The following is a 17,796-nucleotide window of genomic DNA, read 5'->3' as shown; positions in this document are numbered from 1 at the left end:
CAGAACGGAATTCGGTCGGAGTCGGAATTTTCATAAATTTGTACACCCCTAGTAAAATGAGAACAATATTTTTATATTTCATAATACGAAAAATAGAAATTTAATATAAAATACGGGATGTGGTCAAGATTGATTTCAATTCATCAATAATTGTATCAAAGTTCATTGATTTTATATAAAAAAAAAATCCGACATCTTGATAATCTTCAATTAATAGAAAAGTAATGATACACACCAATCCATTTATAATTTATAAACAATTTTAAATATAATAATAATTTTTTATTATATTTAAACACATTAAATCATCAATAAAATTTAACATAATATTATTTTTCTATATTGTATACAAATTATAAATAAAAGGTAAGTTTATCATTTTCTTTAATTAGAATATCAACATCTCCTATCTCTCACTCAAACTCCACAGCTAGCGAAATTTGCTTTCACAATCACACCACAAATGGCACCCTACCCCAAACTATTTCCTCTCATGGGTTTGAACCAGATCTTGAAGAACTTGATCCTCGCCGTTCTCTTCCTCTTTCTGCTCCTCGGCACTTCCGACTTTCCTTCCCCTGCTTCATCCCATGAAATCCAACCCAAAGTACTCCCCCATAAAGTCCCAGCTGATCAGTACCAAGAATTCTACGTCAAGAACATCAAGAACACAGACACAGTCGGAGCAGCATGACGAATATCTGGAGAATGAAGATCAAGAAAGAGAAAACCAGCAGGCCTTTCGCAGTCATGCTGCCGAAGGGTCCTTTACCTCCCTCATTTCCTCATCGACGTCCTCCTGGATCCAACAATGGTCTAGGTGATCGATCCCATCCATAAATATCCTGACTCGTCCAGGGCCACCCTTCCCCTGCGATCTGATCTCTAGGGCGAATCTCTAGTGAGTAATGCCCTGCAGTACTTAGGGGCTTCCAGCTTGGCGCATGACACTCATGAAAACAGATCATGAGGATGGTCATGGTTGCTATATGTTTTGTTCTGAACTTTGTTTATATCTTTTAATATTGGTGTTTTGTATTGTTACAGTTTTTATTCCCACTTTGCATGCTAAGATACTAATTAAAATGGATTTCTTTTACTCCCTATCTGTGATTTCCTTCATTAATATTGTATGATATTATTTTTTAAATTATATCGGTTCAGGCAGCTCTGAGGCTCATAATTAGGGCATTGTTTCATGACTTGTTATTGATTTTCCGTTGTAGTACTGTCATTGAAAGGTGAATTAATTAGCGGGGCTGCAATCCCGGCCCTTATGATTCCAAATTAATATATAAGCCTTTATACACCCAAATTTCGTAGAGGAATAATGTCTCTATTTCATTCAAAAATAAATATTTTAAGTATTTATCTAATTTCTTTAAAGAAAAATGCTACTCTCACCGGCCGTTGGGTCCTGAGATTTTTTATATTTTTTAATGATTCATGGCCATAAGCTAATAGATCATGTCATACAAGTATATACGTACCAGTTGTTTATAGAAGTAATTCCTTCAGGCATGGATACTGTGGAATGAGAGGAGCCCCTAGGATTAACCAATGCATGCAAAATGCAGATATCTTTTGCGAGGGATGAAATGCTGAGATGCATGCAGGTGGGTAGTTTCTTCTAAAAGTTCTTCAATACGGATAGACAAGTCATTGGGTAATAAGTTCCTCATAATGCCAATGAGGCAACTTTTAACATTATATGTGGATGAAAGATAGAATGATTGTTTTTAGGAAAAATATAGTTGGAAGCACAATTGTGTACTAATTTGTGCACTAATACGATGTGATTGGTCAAAAAGTAGATTTTATTGAAAACAATGTTAATTTAAATTTTAAGTATGAATAAATCAGTATTGGTATACAGATTAGTGTGCAACTGTTCTTGTATGTAGCAAAACTCTTATTTTTATTAATAGAAGAAAATCTGGGATAAGTATATATACTGATCAATGCCTAAACTGCCTCCACGAAAATGCAAAATGGTTTTTGTTTAAATCTTCTTCAGATCTTATATAAGCTACATAACATCACCAAGAATGAATGTTAGTTAAAATTTCAGATGTTCCTGGTATGATTATTAGTAGATTATTTATAAGTGATTATTTTTCCTAGATTGTTCATGGTCTATATTTTTGTCTGCGTATAGATCTTAACTTGGAGAGGAGGTTTTTAGTATGACCATAGAATTATTCTTCTATGGAGTCTTGATATTGAACGAGTGGCTGGAATTTTGGGGGTATTTGTGGATTATATTTGTCCACGACCTCAATGCAACAGCCTCTCGTTTACAGATCACCCTCGAACTCTCACGCAGATGCTATTGATAGAAGTAAATGTCTCCATTATATATATAAAATTTAGTAGTAATTTAATTACCTAATTCTCATCTTATTTTTATATTAGTATATAAAATATAATATTTAATTACCCTTAAATCATTTGTTTTTTAAAAAAAATTCAAAAGTTAAAAATTAATTTTGAGAAGTGCTACAACCATAAAATTTTTTTATAAAAATAAATTTATAAATTGACATAATTTTATGTGATAAATTAGATCTATTATATAAATTATTTCTTATAATTTAAAACACCACATTAAATTATTTTAATTTATAAATTTATTTTTATAAAATTACTAAAAAAAACATTTCTCTCAAAGTTTTCATTACCCAGATCTATTGAAAATTGGGCCAAGCCCGATTATAGTTTGAGCTCAAAAGCGCATATGGCTAATAATCGGAGGACAGCAAGGTGACAACGAACAAGCCGACTAGCAATTAGCATATTCTGTGCCCGAAGTTAAGATGAGTTATGTGGGAGGAAGGCCATAAAAAAGATTAGATCTTCCTGGTATGTTAGCTCCAGCTTGAAGGTCAATATATATAATATATATATGACTGTTTATCCGGGTTTTAATCCGGAAACTCAGGTACATCCGGACCGAAACCCAGGTCTCAAATTCGGACCAGAACCCAGCCCAGGTTAATTTGGGTCAAAATCGATCCGAAACCTAGATGTATCCGGATTTTGAAAAACCCGAATTCTGGTTTCCGAGTTGAAACCGATTTTTTGTTTTCCTTAAAACAAAAACCTATATTATTAAATTTTTTTTAAAAGCATTTTATTTTTATCTTAAAACCTATATTCTATTACAAATTTTTCAAGAAAAAATGGTTAAAAAGCATATTCTTTTATATATAAAACTAATTATTATTTTTAACTAAATGCATCTGAAAAAAATAAATTTAATATTGATCATGTAAATGCATGCAAAAAAATAAAAATACAATCACTACATATTATATTATTTAGTATTTATATATTACATTACAAAACACAATTACAATATATGAATATACATATAAAAATGGATTACAGTGAGCCACAAATACATATTACATAATATGTCTGCTTCATGCAATCAATGCATTTTTTCCGTAATTGTTGGTCCAAGCTTATCTGCAAGATGTATTCAGTAATGTTCTTGGGCTGCTATATCATAGTTTCCTATAAAAGATGCAATCATAAGAAACAGAAAATAGATTAAAATAAGCTGCAACTTTATAACCAACTAATAATTGGGCATTAAAATAAACTTAGACTATGAAATCATATTACCCAAAACAAACAAAAAATGAAGATGAAGATGAAAATGAAAATTTGATTATGTTTTCCATGATATTGACACTTCTTCTCCCAAGCAAACGATGAACATGACCTTCTAATATACACATAAATGCCCACTTCCCTAATCCTAATTACAAGCTAAAAGTTCAATCAAAATATAGATGTTACTTGAGGCTCTCATAATTGAAGAATTGAGGTACGTGATTGCCCATCAATCAGCATAAAATTTATATACATATGTGTAACAATGTATGGATAAGAGTCAAAATATGCCTTTATAGGAATCTTGGAATGGGATAGAAGCCAATAGCATATTAGTAAAGCAACAAGCAAGGGATTGAGCTAGGTAAAAAGCAGATAAGAGTAAATATATAACATGATATATAGATAAAGACTGGAGCAAATACTGTAAAAGTCCCTGGTCTTGGCATCGAGGACTTTAAGAATGGAAGGAAGAACACCAGATGCCACTATCTTAGACTTGTATTCAAGTTGGGAAGACAAAACCTCTATGATACCAAGGACTTCTTCAATGATTTCAGTTTCAATATACGATGCCAACACGTAAATCCCATCTTTATCAAACTGTAGCATTTCACTGCTGCATGAAATAGCAGAAAGTTGATCATCATAGGATCTAGTAATTTCTCATGCACCAAAATATACTGAACAATAGAAAGAAAAACAAATAGGTTCATGCTCATAGCAACCACCACCAAAGGGTGGGAGCAGAAATAGAGTCAAGAGGATGAAAAAATGTTTTGCCTGTATATACTAGCAATTCATTTACTATTTAGTACTTTCTACAACTGTTTGGGAAATCCATGGAATATCTTTCATATAAGTTCCCAGTCACCTACCTAAAAGTTTAAGCACCCAAAAAATGAATTTTTTGTTTTTTTCTTGAGTAGGTTATATTATTTTGATCTAATGGCTCTTTTGGTTTATGTGAAACCATACGTTTGTAGCATGCCTTATAATCTTCAATCCTATACTACTCTGTTTCAATTTTTCTCATTTCAAGAAAAAACTGGAAACCCTCTTGCCTTGAAACCATAAAGGCTCATAATTAAAGTTATAATCTGCAGTAAAGAAGAAAAGAACTATCCATGCAAAAGAATTATCACCTCTTATTTCTCAAAATCGCCAACAACACCTCTGCTCCATCTCCCTGTTCTTTTACGTCATTTAATTCATGTGCATCCTTCAAAAATTTAATCAAAGGTTCGACACAACTGTTGGAAATTGAAGTATGACATGCGTGTTTATTTTCCTGAAGTGTTTGGTTCACATCTCTAACTGTCTTGCACTGTGATCCCCATGAAAGTGCAGCAAGTTTGGAAAGAGAAGCGAACATGTTTCCATAACTCTTTGTAGAGTGGTTTAAGTTTTTTAGAAACTACATTCTTCTGTCCATGCCTACAACTTAATCTGCTTTCACTAAAGTCATCTAAAATTTCTGAAACTGATAATAATAACAAGAAATCTAAGCTAAACAAAACTTAATCTCTATAGGTAAAACAGATCTAGCCAACCAATTACAACTAACAAAATAATAACAACAAAGAATCTAAGTTAAACAAAACTCTAACAAATAAAATCCAAAAAGAAAAGAGCCGATCTAGCCAACCAAAACACTACTCACGCACTACCACAACATAACAGGTTATAGATTTGGGCGAAAAAATAAAACTCAAAAAGAAAAGAGCAGATCTAGCCAAACGACAGCCTCTACTAGTCTGTTAGACCCTCTAGAAAATTGGTTCCGAGCCAAGTCTCGATACACTCACTGACATGCCTAGTTGGCACCCCTGATAAGCCACCAGCATGGCATGGCCCATGCCATGGCAAGCCCATGCCGCCATGGGCCCCACAACCATAATTATATAATTATTTTATTATGTTATTTCCTTATTCTAATATTTATATATTTCCTTATTTCCTTATTTTATTACTACTAGGAATTATTTTCTTATGCTAGTATTATTAGGAATTATTTCCTTATTCAAGTACTATTAGGAGTCTCCCCATTGTAAACTTATATAAAGGCCACCCTAGCTCCATTTTGATTATCTTTTGACAAATTCCTTTGTGGATGGCTTATTTGTTCTTGAGATCTCTTTCGGTGCTTGGCATTTGAGCTATTTGGGTGCAACCCGTATAAATCTCAAATAGAGATTCAACACCTTGACGTTTGTGGATGGGTGTTGATTCAATTATTAATCTTATGAGTAAGTTTGTTTATCTTTTCCATTATTGAGTTGCATTCTTGTTATTTATTTGTTATTTGCATTATTCTTATTGCAATTGACATTATACATTACGCCTCATCCATTCCATTGCTAGATCTACCATTCCAACACGCTAGATCTACTTTTCCAAGAAGATCTAGCTTTGTTGGACTCTTCCCTTCACTTTTCCTTCACTTTCCTATTATCCAAATACTATATTAGCCTCCATACAACCTTCTATAATCTTAGATCTAATTCTTTTCATCATAAAACCCTAGATCTAAACTAGATCTAGTGCCTCCATATTTCCTACACAAAGCCTTAGCCTCCATAAGGATTTCCTATATTTTAGAAAATCTTAAACCCTACCCTCACTTCCATAATTACCAAAATACCACCCAAGGGGCGCCTACCATAAACCCTAGATCTCATCATTCGGCCATCATCATACGATACACCATACCATTCCATCAATATCCCAATTCACCAACCACGACACGAATCATCTATATTCACCAAATCTCATCACTCAAGACTAGTACTCAAGTAAAGGGCAAGCAAGAAGGATAAGCTCTTCTGTCATAGTTGGGTGAAGCGGATCTAGAGAACCATAGTGTTTAGGGATTAGTCTGAGGTCCCTAACACTGGCAACGATAGCTAGGGTTTCGGCTTCCCCAACACAATCTTGATAAGAAAGAAACCTCCTCCCATGGAGAAGAGATCTAGATGCTCAAAATAGAGAGAGAGAGAGAGAGAGAGAGAGAGAGAGAGAGAGAGAGAGAGAGAGAGAGGGCCTGTTTAATGGGGTCATATATATATATATATATAAATAACCCGGGTACCGGATTTTAAACGGAACCGATTGGCTTGGTCTGGATTTTTGTAATGCGAGTTTCGACCCGGATCAAATCCAGATTCCAGACAGGGCTGAAAAAAAAAATCCAGTTCAGATGAACAGTCCTAAATATATATATATATATATATATATGTATGTATGTATGTTTTTGTGTTTTACATACATGCAGAGTCTTAGCTAGCCAAAATATAGTACATGATCAAGGAACCATGATTAAATATGCGAATTAATTTGCGCCGTTCTTGATCATGGGGCTCTAATTTCCTTCATGTGTAATCGACATTTTCGTTATTTAGCGTGTACGTACGTCATGCATGCAATATTGTTTTTTGCACAAATTTAAACCTGCACTTGGTACTGCTTGTCTCGCCATGCAGGCTGTGATGATATCAAACGAGGTTGGTGCCCACACCAAATAGGGCATTGATTAGGTATATTTATGGGAAAAGAGACAAAAATTCAGCATGATATTGACTTTGAGTACATTCTGATCTTCTAGGAAGTTACAGGCCACTACCCTTTGCTTTGAGTAATTTATAAAAGTGATATCTTTATATTATTAGCTAATATATATATATATATATATATGTATATATGTAGGTGTACATATATATTTATCAATACATAAATGAGATTTAATTGAGTGGTGTACGTATATATTTATCAATATTTGAATGAGATTTAATCGAGTCAAGCTAATAAGTTAATTCAGGTATAAATAAGTGGATTTTAACGAGCCATAATTTAGTCAAATTAGTTAGATATGTGTTATTTATTAATCAAGCGTATATCTATTTTTACATTAGATTTTTTTTTTTTTTCACAAATTAAATTTAATTAGAGTTTAACCGGACGACTACGGAGGGGCCTATCAAACATATTGACTCATTTACAGCGCCTTGCTAGGACAACTTGTATTCTCTCTCTTATACTAAACTTTTCCGATTAGGCAAGGCCCAACTACTTTAAAAGCCTTCGAAGGGACTCTTGGGTTCTAGACTATGAAGGCTTTTACAAGAGCCCAGCCATATATATAAAGCCACGCTTTCTAGCCTATTTTTGCTTGACAAATTCCGAATTAGTTTTTACTGGAAGAATATGTACAAGTTCGATATGCATTAAGCCCCACACGCATAGCTTCTACAAAAATTAACCAATATTAGAACATCAACATCTTCTATCTCTCACTCAAACCCCACAGCGGAATTTGCTTTCGCAATCACACCACAAATGCACCCTACCCCAAACTATTTCCTCTCATGGGTTTGAACCAGAACTTGAAGTACTTGATCTGCACCGTTCTCTTCCTCTTTCTGCTCCTCGGCACCTCCGGCTTTCCTTCCCCTGTTTCATCCCGGGAAATCCAACCCAAAGTACTCCCTCATGAAGTCCCAGCTGATCAGTACCAAGAATTCTACGTCAAGAACACAGACACATTCGCCATGAACGGAGAACAAGACCTCAGGAAGAAGAGAAGGAGCAGCAAGAAGAATATTTGGAGAAAGAAGATCAAGAAAGAGAAAACCAGCAGGCCTTTCGCAGTCATGCTGCCAAAGGGTTTTGTACCTCCCTCAGGTTCATCTCCGTGCAGCAATAAATATCCTCACTCGGCCAGGGCCACCTTCCACTGCGATCCCTAGTGAGTAATGCCCTGCAGTACTAAGGGGCCCCCAGCTTGGTGCGGGATGGACACTCATGAAAACAGATCACGAGGATGGTCATGGTTCCTATATATTTTGTTCTGAAATTTGTTTATATCTTTTAATATTGGTGTTTTGTATTGTTACAATTTTTCCCACTTTGCATGCTAAGACACTAATCAAAATGGATTTCTTTAATTCCCTATCTGCGCTTTTCCGTTGTAGTGTCATTGAAACGTGAATTAATTAATTATCGGGAATTCAATCCGGGCCCGTATGATTCCAAAATATATAAGCCTTTATACACTCAAATTTCGTAGAGGAATAATGTCTCTGTTTCATTCAAAAATAGAAAAGGTGTCCCATATTGCACGCGCGAGATCTATTTCTTTTGGAGGATTATAATTACATGATCAAGAAACCAATTAAATATATATGCGAATTAATTTCCGTCGTTCATGATCACGGGGCTCTAATTTCTTTCATGGGTAATCGACATTTTCGTTTAGCGCGCGTGTACGTACGCCATGCAAGCAATATTGTCTTTTGCACAAATTTAAACCTGCACTTGGTACTGCTTGTCTCGCCATGCAGGTGATGATCGGACGACGTTGGTGCCCACACCAAATAGGGCATTGTCACATTGGTTACGTAAATTTATGGAAATAGAGCCAAAAATTCAACATGATATTGATTTTGATGAGTACATTCTGATCTACTAGGAAGTTACAGGCCAGTTCCCGTTGCTTTGGACCTTTGGTAATTGAGTGCAGTATCTCGGATCGATCCCAGCTAGCCTACTTGCTAGGAAGGTTCCTGTAGTTACTCAAGATCTATCGATGACTGAGTTATATAGATCAGAAATCTTAAACTCACCAAATGTGATTTCGAATTTTTGTTTTGATTTTTCTTTTTTTAATAGTTAAGAAAATAATTTTTTAATAATATTATGAATTTTTTTATTTTTAAAAAAATATTTAAAAATATAAAAAAAATGATTAAAAAAATTAAAACAAATAAAATATTTTTCTGCCTCTGTCGGTGGGTTGTCCAAAATGCTTTGCTTTTAGCAATACTATTACAACAGATAGCTAGCTAGCTAGGAAGGTTCCCGCAGTTTTCCTCGTAATAAACACATGAATCACAATCAATGCATGCCTCGTCTTGACGTTCGTCTTGACGTTGCAAGCGCAGCAAGCCAAGCTTAGCCAGCTACCATGTACACCTTCTTCATTATTTTAGGACCTGCATCTTGGCATCTATGCAATTATATGCATGGCTAGCTAGGTTTCAATTTCTTCGGATATTGTTATTGGGGTAGTGATAGAGTTACCACTCTATTACCACCCATCTATCACTTAAGTGTATTTTAAATTTTTTTATTTTTATTTTAAGTATTTTTTTAGCATCCTTAATTATTAAGAAAAATTTTTAAAAAATATATAATTTTATTAATACTCACTTCCTTAATCATTAAATAAAATTAAAAATTAAAAAAAATTAAATATAAAAAAAGTAATAGATAAGTTGTAATTGAATAGTAATAATATCATTTTCCTTGTTCTTGTAATTTTAAGCTTAAGCTCCTTTTTAAATTGTTTTATTTTAATTTTTGAATACTCCCACTACTTTTTGGATTTATTTAATTCATTATTTGTCAGAATTTCCATCTTGTAATTTAAAATAAAAACTTTTAAGTTAAAACTTGTAATTCATTATTTGTCAGTATTTATTTAAATTAACAAGGAAAAATCAACCCTGCCTCTATAATTAATTATCCTACCCCGCTTTGCTGTCTTTTTTTTTCAAATGCTTTTGTTCTCTTCGGATCCCCACTTCCCTTTTGTTCCAGTGAATTTTATTATTTATCCTTTTTATACATCACACGTTATACTTAATTTTATATTTTAAAATTTAAAAAAAAAATTAGTTTTATTCTTTCTGAACAAATTGAGTTCTTATACTTATTATCTATGTACCACATATTTAGTAAGAGAAAAATTTAAAAATTATGTATTATATGTGGTGTGAAGATGATAAGTATAATTTTTCTTTCCCGTTACGTCCTCCCTCCTAAGTTATGTTAAAACAATTTTATTTTAAGAAGAAAAAATCTAGTTGCAAGCATAATTGTGCACTAATATGTGTATCAATATATTGTGACTGGTCAAAAAGTAAATTTTATTGAAAACAGTACTAATTAAAATTTTAAGTATAAAGGAATCAATATTAATACGCAGATTAATATGTGACTTTATTTGTATATAGCAAAACTCTGTTAGGAAACAAGCTTGAATATTTGAACAATTTTATCATCCATATATAGGAGATACATGAATATGCTTTTAGACATTGGTCCATGTGAAAAAAATTCCATGCCCATCAAGTTATTCTGGAGACTACTTAGGTAGCTAGGCATCCCTACTATCCATTTAAAAGAGTTGTGAAGTGGGAATATTGCTATGCAATGGATCACTAAGCAACACTTACCCATGGGGTCATTGCATATATTTTATACAGCATAGGACTTGAGTATATTTGGATTCATTTTATATTCAAAAGCATATGATTAGTACTTGCACTATTCTTTAAATTTTAGAGTTATGTTTGTAAGAATATTTCTTATAACACCATAACCCTCTGCTGCCTGGTGTTCCACAAAATCCCACCTCATGTCCAACACTTTTTCTCGCTAATTTGGGACCAACTTGTACAGAACTCATATGGTGCTCCATTGCGTTTGTTGATTTTAATTTTTAAGGTACTTTTTTGCTGTCCTTTGTGGCATCAATTACAATTGAAGGAAACTATAGTATATTTTCTTCAACAAAGGCAAGTATGGTAACTTGATTTTTTTCCTTTGTTTTAAGTTTATGTAGTATATTTCTACTTTGCACAGAGATGTTTTTTTAGAAAAAATGCTATCTTCTTTTGTATATAGAGAAGGTTGGAGCCATTAACTCTGTATTATATATACTTGTATATACAGACCTCGCATGGGCTCTGTCCATATGCATGGTTTGATTATTGGAGAGTGAAGGTTATTTTTTTTTTTTTTACTCATATCAGTTGGAAATGATATGTCTCTTTTGGCTGCTTTGTTAGATCATGAAGGTTCACTATTAAATTCTTGACCTCAATGAAGAGAGAAACAAAATGTCAATTGTTCACATGGTCAAATATACATCAATTAGTAGAGGAGAATATTATGAGAAGAGAGAACACATTTAGGAAGAGGGAGGATGATGTATTGTTGAGTGAGTATGAAGGTTAAAAAAATAAAAAAAAAAAACTAATAAAGAGAGAGACTGACCTTTACAAGTAAGATGACGAACTTCAAAAATAGATTGTAAATTATTCTATCTGTATTGAGTCTTCTCTATTGTAGTGATTTATGGTTGGTTTGAACTATAAATCAGCGTGTATAATGTTACTGTGTCTATACTGGGTCATATCTATTGTGTGTAGTTAAATAGAATGGCAAAAATTATAAATCATATGTTAATGTTTGGTATAAAAGATGATAAGTATAATTTTTCGTATACTAATATCTAATTCTTTTGTTTATTTTTAATTTTAAAAAAATGCATAAATAGATAACTTTATTTAATATTTTTTTAAAAATCAAATACATTAACGATATCTTTACAGGACAACATAACATTTTCCTTTCATAAATCATAGCAATCAAATCAAATTATTGGATTGCTTCAACAACCATCTCAGCAGGCGGCCATCGAGACCAGAGAAATTATCGTATCGCTATTTCTTGATTTGTTGTTTTGAAAGCCGTGTGGTATCTATCATCTTGGAATGTTTGTTGGGCTACCCATTCAATTCCCTCTTGAATTATTCCCAATTTATTAGTTAATGAAATCAGAAGAAATTTACAATATATTGAGTTAACAAACCATATTTTTATTTCACTTTTATTATCATCGGATATTCCTTTATATTTTTAAAAGAAGATTTAAAAATTGATTGATTAAGGTATTTTCATATATTTATTTCTCAAACATCATTTAAACGTAAAATATTTTTCAATTTTCTTATCCAATCATACTACCTAATTATTATATAAACATAAAACCCAATACAAATTTTCCAAACTTCTAAATAAAATATAAAAAATAATATAATTTTTTCGGTTAAAAGAAATCAAAATAATTTTTAATTTTATAATATTTTTATTTTACTTTTTATCTCTCATTTCTTGAAACACAATTAAATATCTTAAACCAAATTATTTCATTATTATTCACAAATTATTTTATTATTATTCATAAATATTTAACTGTCGGAATGAGCTCTAAGCTACCTCTTTAGACTATATCTAGTTAGAGAATAAGGGTATAGTTTATAAAATCTCATGAAATTATACTAGAGAGGCTAAGAAATGTTATTGTATCATAAAGAGAAATTCTACATAAAAACATTACATCATACACCTTTGTCTCAATTTGTAACTTTTCATTTTTGTTATTCTACGTTAATACTTAAAAATGTATGTGTTGCCAAAGCCTTGTGACTTGATTGACATAACCCCCAAGACCTCCATTTAAACCCTCATCCCCCAAATGTATATATAAAAAGAAATGTATATGCTTAAATGAAAAAGAAAAAAAAATGTTAAATCACATATTAGTTAAATAAAAGTATGCTATGTAAGGCTTGCTTCTAACATTTTTATATCATAAATCAAGCCTTAGGCCGAGCATGCTTAGAGGTGTACCTGGTTCAGTTTTCTACAAATGTTGAGATTAAATTAGTATATACCGGTTTTATATTTTAAAGAACTGATCTTGGACTAGTTTTCCTCTTAAACTGAAACTTCTGGTTTTATCGGCTCCGATCCAGTTTGGTCCAGTTTTAATTAAGTGTCAATATCATAATATATATATATAATTTCCTAATGTATACTTATTAATTAAAGTAAAATATAATTAATATATAAATATATATTAGTATTGTGTGTACCAGGATATATAATTAATATATAATAGTAATTAAATGCATGAGGTGCAGAATATAAAGGCAGGCGGTACAACTGTCCTTGATGCATGAATATAAGTAAAGAACAATATATGATAAAATTAACTTCATTAAAAACATAATACTTACAATGAGACTAATACTCAAATAACTGAAGGACAAGAGATATGAAAAAGAGTTTACAAGAGAGAGTATTTTGGAGATTGAAAGTGATGAGAAAAGGAATGAGAATGGCTTCACATGAGAAGTTTTGAATGCCCCCCTTACTTACAATCTGCTTATTTATCGGCACCAAAACAGCAGTTTACAATAATATTACTAACATAAACAGTGACTCCAATAATTCATACACAGTAAATAGACGGCTACATTAAATAAATAAGGTCGGCTAAACAGTAAATAAACAGCTGGACGACTGGCTTTTCTTAACATGTTCTGATGGATATCTTGAACAGTATTATGATAATAAACAAAAAGGACAATAATCTTTTGAAATTACATAATTTGAGAGTCACAATTTGCAAGTTCCAGTTCAAATGAATCTTGAGAATCTATCATCTGCGAAAGATAATATGGCGAGTTGTAGTGAGAATGAGAGGCCTGTTGAGAGGGAGAAGCCTGTTGTACTTGTGATGATGTTGTATGTTATATTGGAGATAATCTGACTCAATGATCTTCTTCTTCATCACTGTTCGAGACTTGTAACATTGTCTCAGCTAATTTTTTTCAAGTCATTTTTATTGGTAATTAATGCTAAATGAGCTTGGAATCTGCTTATCTGAACTAGAACTTCAGGGATCTTGTTAATCTTTGAAAATATTTTTACAGCATAATCATAATTGTACTTTTTCTACCATTTTACAGAAACTTGGCGGGTCAATAACATAATGTTTTTTAGAGAAGAATGAGATTGAATGACATATTATCATTTCATAATCCAGTTTAATTTGGTTTTAAGGAAGAAAATGAGAAGTGGTAGACAGTGTGATAATGAAGATGGATAATCATTTTATAATGTAAAAGTCTAGAGACTTTCTTGGAGATGAGTTGGGAGAATGAGAGATTATAGTTCAAACTGATACCACCATATTAGGAACCATCGTGGGAGTGTTTTAATTTATTATAATTTATCAAAATAAAGAAACCAGGAATGACGCAATATCTTGTTTTTTTTTAAAAAATGTTTTGCTTCATGCTTGCTGATAATCATAATAATCAAAATAATCAAAATATGGAAGATCATTTGGCTGAGAAAATCATCTCGTCAGATAAAGGCTTTTTTCCACTGTTCTAAGGTAAGAACTTGTTTAATAATGAATTTGTGAAATACAATAATCGGAGCTGCAGGTGAAGAAGGTTGGGATTGAAGAGAATAAGGAATTTCTGATATAATAATAGAGTCTGTATCTACCAAAATAAATTCATAAAAATTCTGGGTATTCGTAATGTTTTGAAGAATATAATGCCAATTTGGTAATAACAAAGTATCAAGTAATTTTTAGGGATTAGATAGGTGTTGTAATTCGGGTTCAATAGAAAAGATTGTGTAACAGCCCGCTAGAAATTCAATTGTGAAATTTCTATTAACTTTAGGAACCTCGTGAAAATCCCATAAGTTTTCACGAATCCATTAATCGTATAGGTTTTTGTCTAACTACATAGTTAGTGTTATTATTTACTATGGTATCAGAAGTGTGTTTTTGATTATTGGAGATAGTTAGAAGTGTCAAAATGTATTATGGTTTGTGTCATTAAACTCGGAGGGTTATTTAAAGTCTTATGGCGCAATAACATTTTTTCATATTTTCGGACAAAACGTCTGTTCAAAACTGTAGATATTATTGGATAAAAAGAAATATCTTGAGAAAATTTTCATGAATATTATTGGGTAAAAATATTTTGAGTTGATTTTTATAGATATTATTAGATAAAAATATCTTAAGTTGATTTTTTGTAGATATTATTGGATAGAATATTATGAGATAATCTTTTATAGATATTTTAGGTAGGAGAAAACTACACTCAACTCTCAACTCCAGCCTCATCTCTTCCATATCTCATCCATAAGTATCTCCAGCCACCTCTTCCCACGAAATTATCTTCATTTACACTTTCCATTGAAAGAATATCAAACACACTCTCTCGGACAGCTTTTAGGAGGTCTTTTGCACACCCATTTCGAAGATTTTGTAAGTGTTTTATCATAAAGTCTCCTTCATATAAGCTGTTCCTTTTTTAGTCTAGTTTACATGGATATCTTATTTGCCCCATTTTAAGATCATTTGGTCAGTCAAATATTGTGTAAACTATAGAAAGGTCATTCTGGGAGATAAACTGGAGAATATGTTATAGTTTGGAGTTTTTGACCAAGCTAATGGATAGATATTGGTCTGAAATTTTTATGGAGTATTGTTAACATGTATATGTGACTATTGGTTGAGGATTTTTGCATGATTAAAGGTTTTGATGAAAGATTTTCTCAGGTTTAGAAACTTAGAAACTGGAAGAAGAAAAACAGTTTCTGTTTTGAGAAAGTTTAACTCTTTGGTGGTCTAAACCTATTCCAATGACTTTGATAATTTTATTGGAGGATCCTAAGCATCTTATATACATGTTATATTATTATTTTGAAGATATTTGCTGTTAGTTTCAAAGATATGAAATTTTATGCAAAGAGATATTCAAATAAGCCAAAGTGTGGATATTCTTGCCTAAATTTATGTTTTGGTTAATTTCTAACCATGTGATCTTGAATTAGAAGCTTATATATATTTTAGGACATCTTTTTAAACCATGTGATGGTTTGGTTTGAAGATCATATATTTATAAGTCATAGATCAAGAGATTTATCAAAACTAGTTGAGGAAAAAGTTTCTGTTTTTGGACTAAGTGTAAAACCAAAAACTCCAAATGTTATTTTGTGATTTTGGTGACTTTAGTTTGATGATTTAAAGCATGGTTGATGTTAGGATGATATTATGAATATGTTAGAAATAAGATTTGATTTTTGAAATTCTTGGAGATATTTTGATTTAAGGTCAAAACTTGTGATTCAAGTGCTTGGATCTTTTTACAAAAAACGTTTGGTGTTAATTATTAGCTTTTTCTAAATGGATGTTTTAAGTATGGTTTTGAACTTAGGATTGGAAGATGTTTGTTGCAAAATTTTGGTTTAAGCATGAGTTTTGAAGTTAGAAGGAATTGCAACAAAAATCAAGGGAAATGCCTATGGATGTTTCGGCCATAGTGTGTTCTTCATAGTTGTGTTTTGTTTTTAATTTTTCTGAGTTGATATTTAAGTTTAGGACAAAATTTACATGAAGAATGTAAATTTTGGAAACTTTTGGAGTTAGTATGCAAAATCCTTAAGTTATGGGTAAAACGGTCATTTTCCCACATGTAGAGAGAAAATTTTACTCTTTAAGTTAGTATTTTCCATATTTCAAATTATTAGTGATTTAGTTCTAACTTTTAGAATCACTAATTACAGTTCCTCGTGGTCGCACTTGAAGTTTTATAAGAAATGCGGAAATCGAGGTAAGTTAGTTTTTAACTTACTAGCAGTCTACTGTGTATGTGTACTAAGTAAAGGAACTACAGTGTATGTATGTGTGTTATCATATATGTCATGCCATGCCAAGTTATCACGTAATTGTCTATTATATAGAATTTATTCTGTCGTCAATTTTTATCTGTTACATAATATATTCTGTCATGTATTACTGTACCTTACAAGTACGTCATGCTAAGTATGTCATCTATTACATGTATGTCAAGTCATGTAATATTCACTGTTGCAAGTATGTCATGTTAAATATGCTGTCTATTATATGTTATGCAATGTTACGAAATATTTCTATCTCAAGTTGGTCATGTATTTCAAGTTATATTCAAGTCACGTCATGTTACGTCAGGGCTTCAGTCATTTCGTATTTAAGTCACGTTTCATCTTGATTACTTATGTATGGGGTCACAGCAATTGTGACGCATACACTACGTGAGACACAGCAATTGTGACACGTAGAATACATGGGGCCACAACAATTGTGGAGTATGTATTTAAGCAGTTAAAGAATAAGTTTCCGTAGAATACATGGGGCCACAACAACTGTGGAGTATGTATTTACACGTAGAATACATGGGGCCACAACAACTGTGGAGTATGTATTTTTCATGTTAAGTCAAGTTTGTGTAGAATACATAGGGCCACAACAGTTGTGGAGTATGTATTTACACGTAGAATACATGGGTCCACAACAACTGTGGAGTATGTATTTTTCATGTTAAGTCAAGTTTCAGATCAAGTTCATGTCAAGTCAAGTTCAGTTCATGTTTCAATTTAAGTTATGTCAATTATGCTATGTTGTATGCCAAGTTATGCTTTAATTACTTATAAATTTGATTATGCATTTATGTTTTTACTGTCATGCATGCATCA

The 17,796-nt window shown here is 32.0% G+C and overlaps 1 protein-coding gene across 1 annotated transcript; it reads left to right on the top strand.

Moving 5' to 3' along the window:
* Window positions 1–7,813: 7,813 nt before the first annotated feature.
* On the top strand, window positions 7,814–8,564 carry LOC122277501. The gene has a single exon (XM_043087498.1). It carries the CDS (start codon window positions 7,986–7,988, stop codon window positions 8,364–8,366), a length of 381 nt encoding a protein of 126 aa, XP_042943432.1. The 5' UTR covers window positions 7,814–7,985; the 3' UTR covers window positions 8,367–8,564.
* Window positions 8,565–17,796: the final 9,232 nt, after the last annotated feature.

The sequence above is a fragment of the Carya illinoinensis genome, chromosome 9 (assembly GCF_018687715.1).
Source record: "Carya illinoinensis cultivar Pawnee chromosome 9, C.illinoinensisPawnee_v1, whole genome shotgun sequence".
NCBI lineage: Eukaryota > Viridiplantae > Streptophyta > Magnoliopsida > Fagales > Juglandaceae > Carya > Carya illinoinensis.
Note: the sequence above shows the minus strand (reverse complement) of the source record. Positions and strands in the feature narration are given on the sequence as shown.

Excerpts from the sequence above, each read along its gene's own strand:
- LOC122277501 (XM_043087498.1), top strand. The coding sequence starts at position 7,986 with ATGGGTTTGAACCAGAACTTGAAGTACTTGATCTGCACCGTTCTCTTC.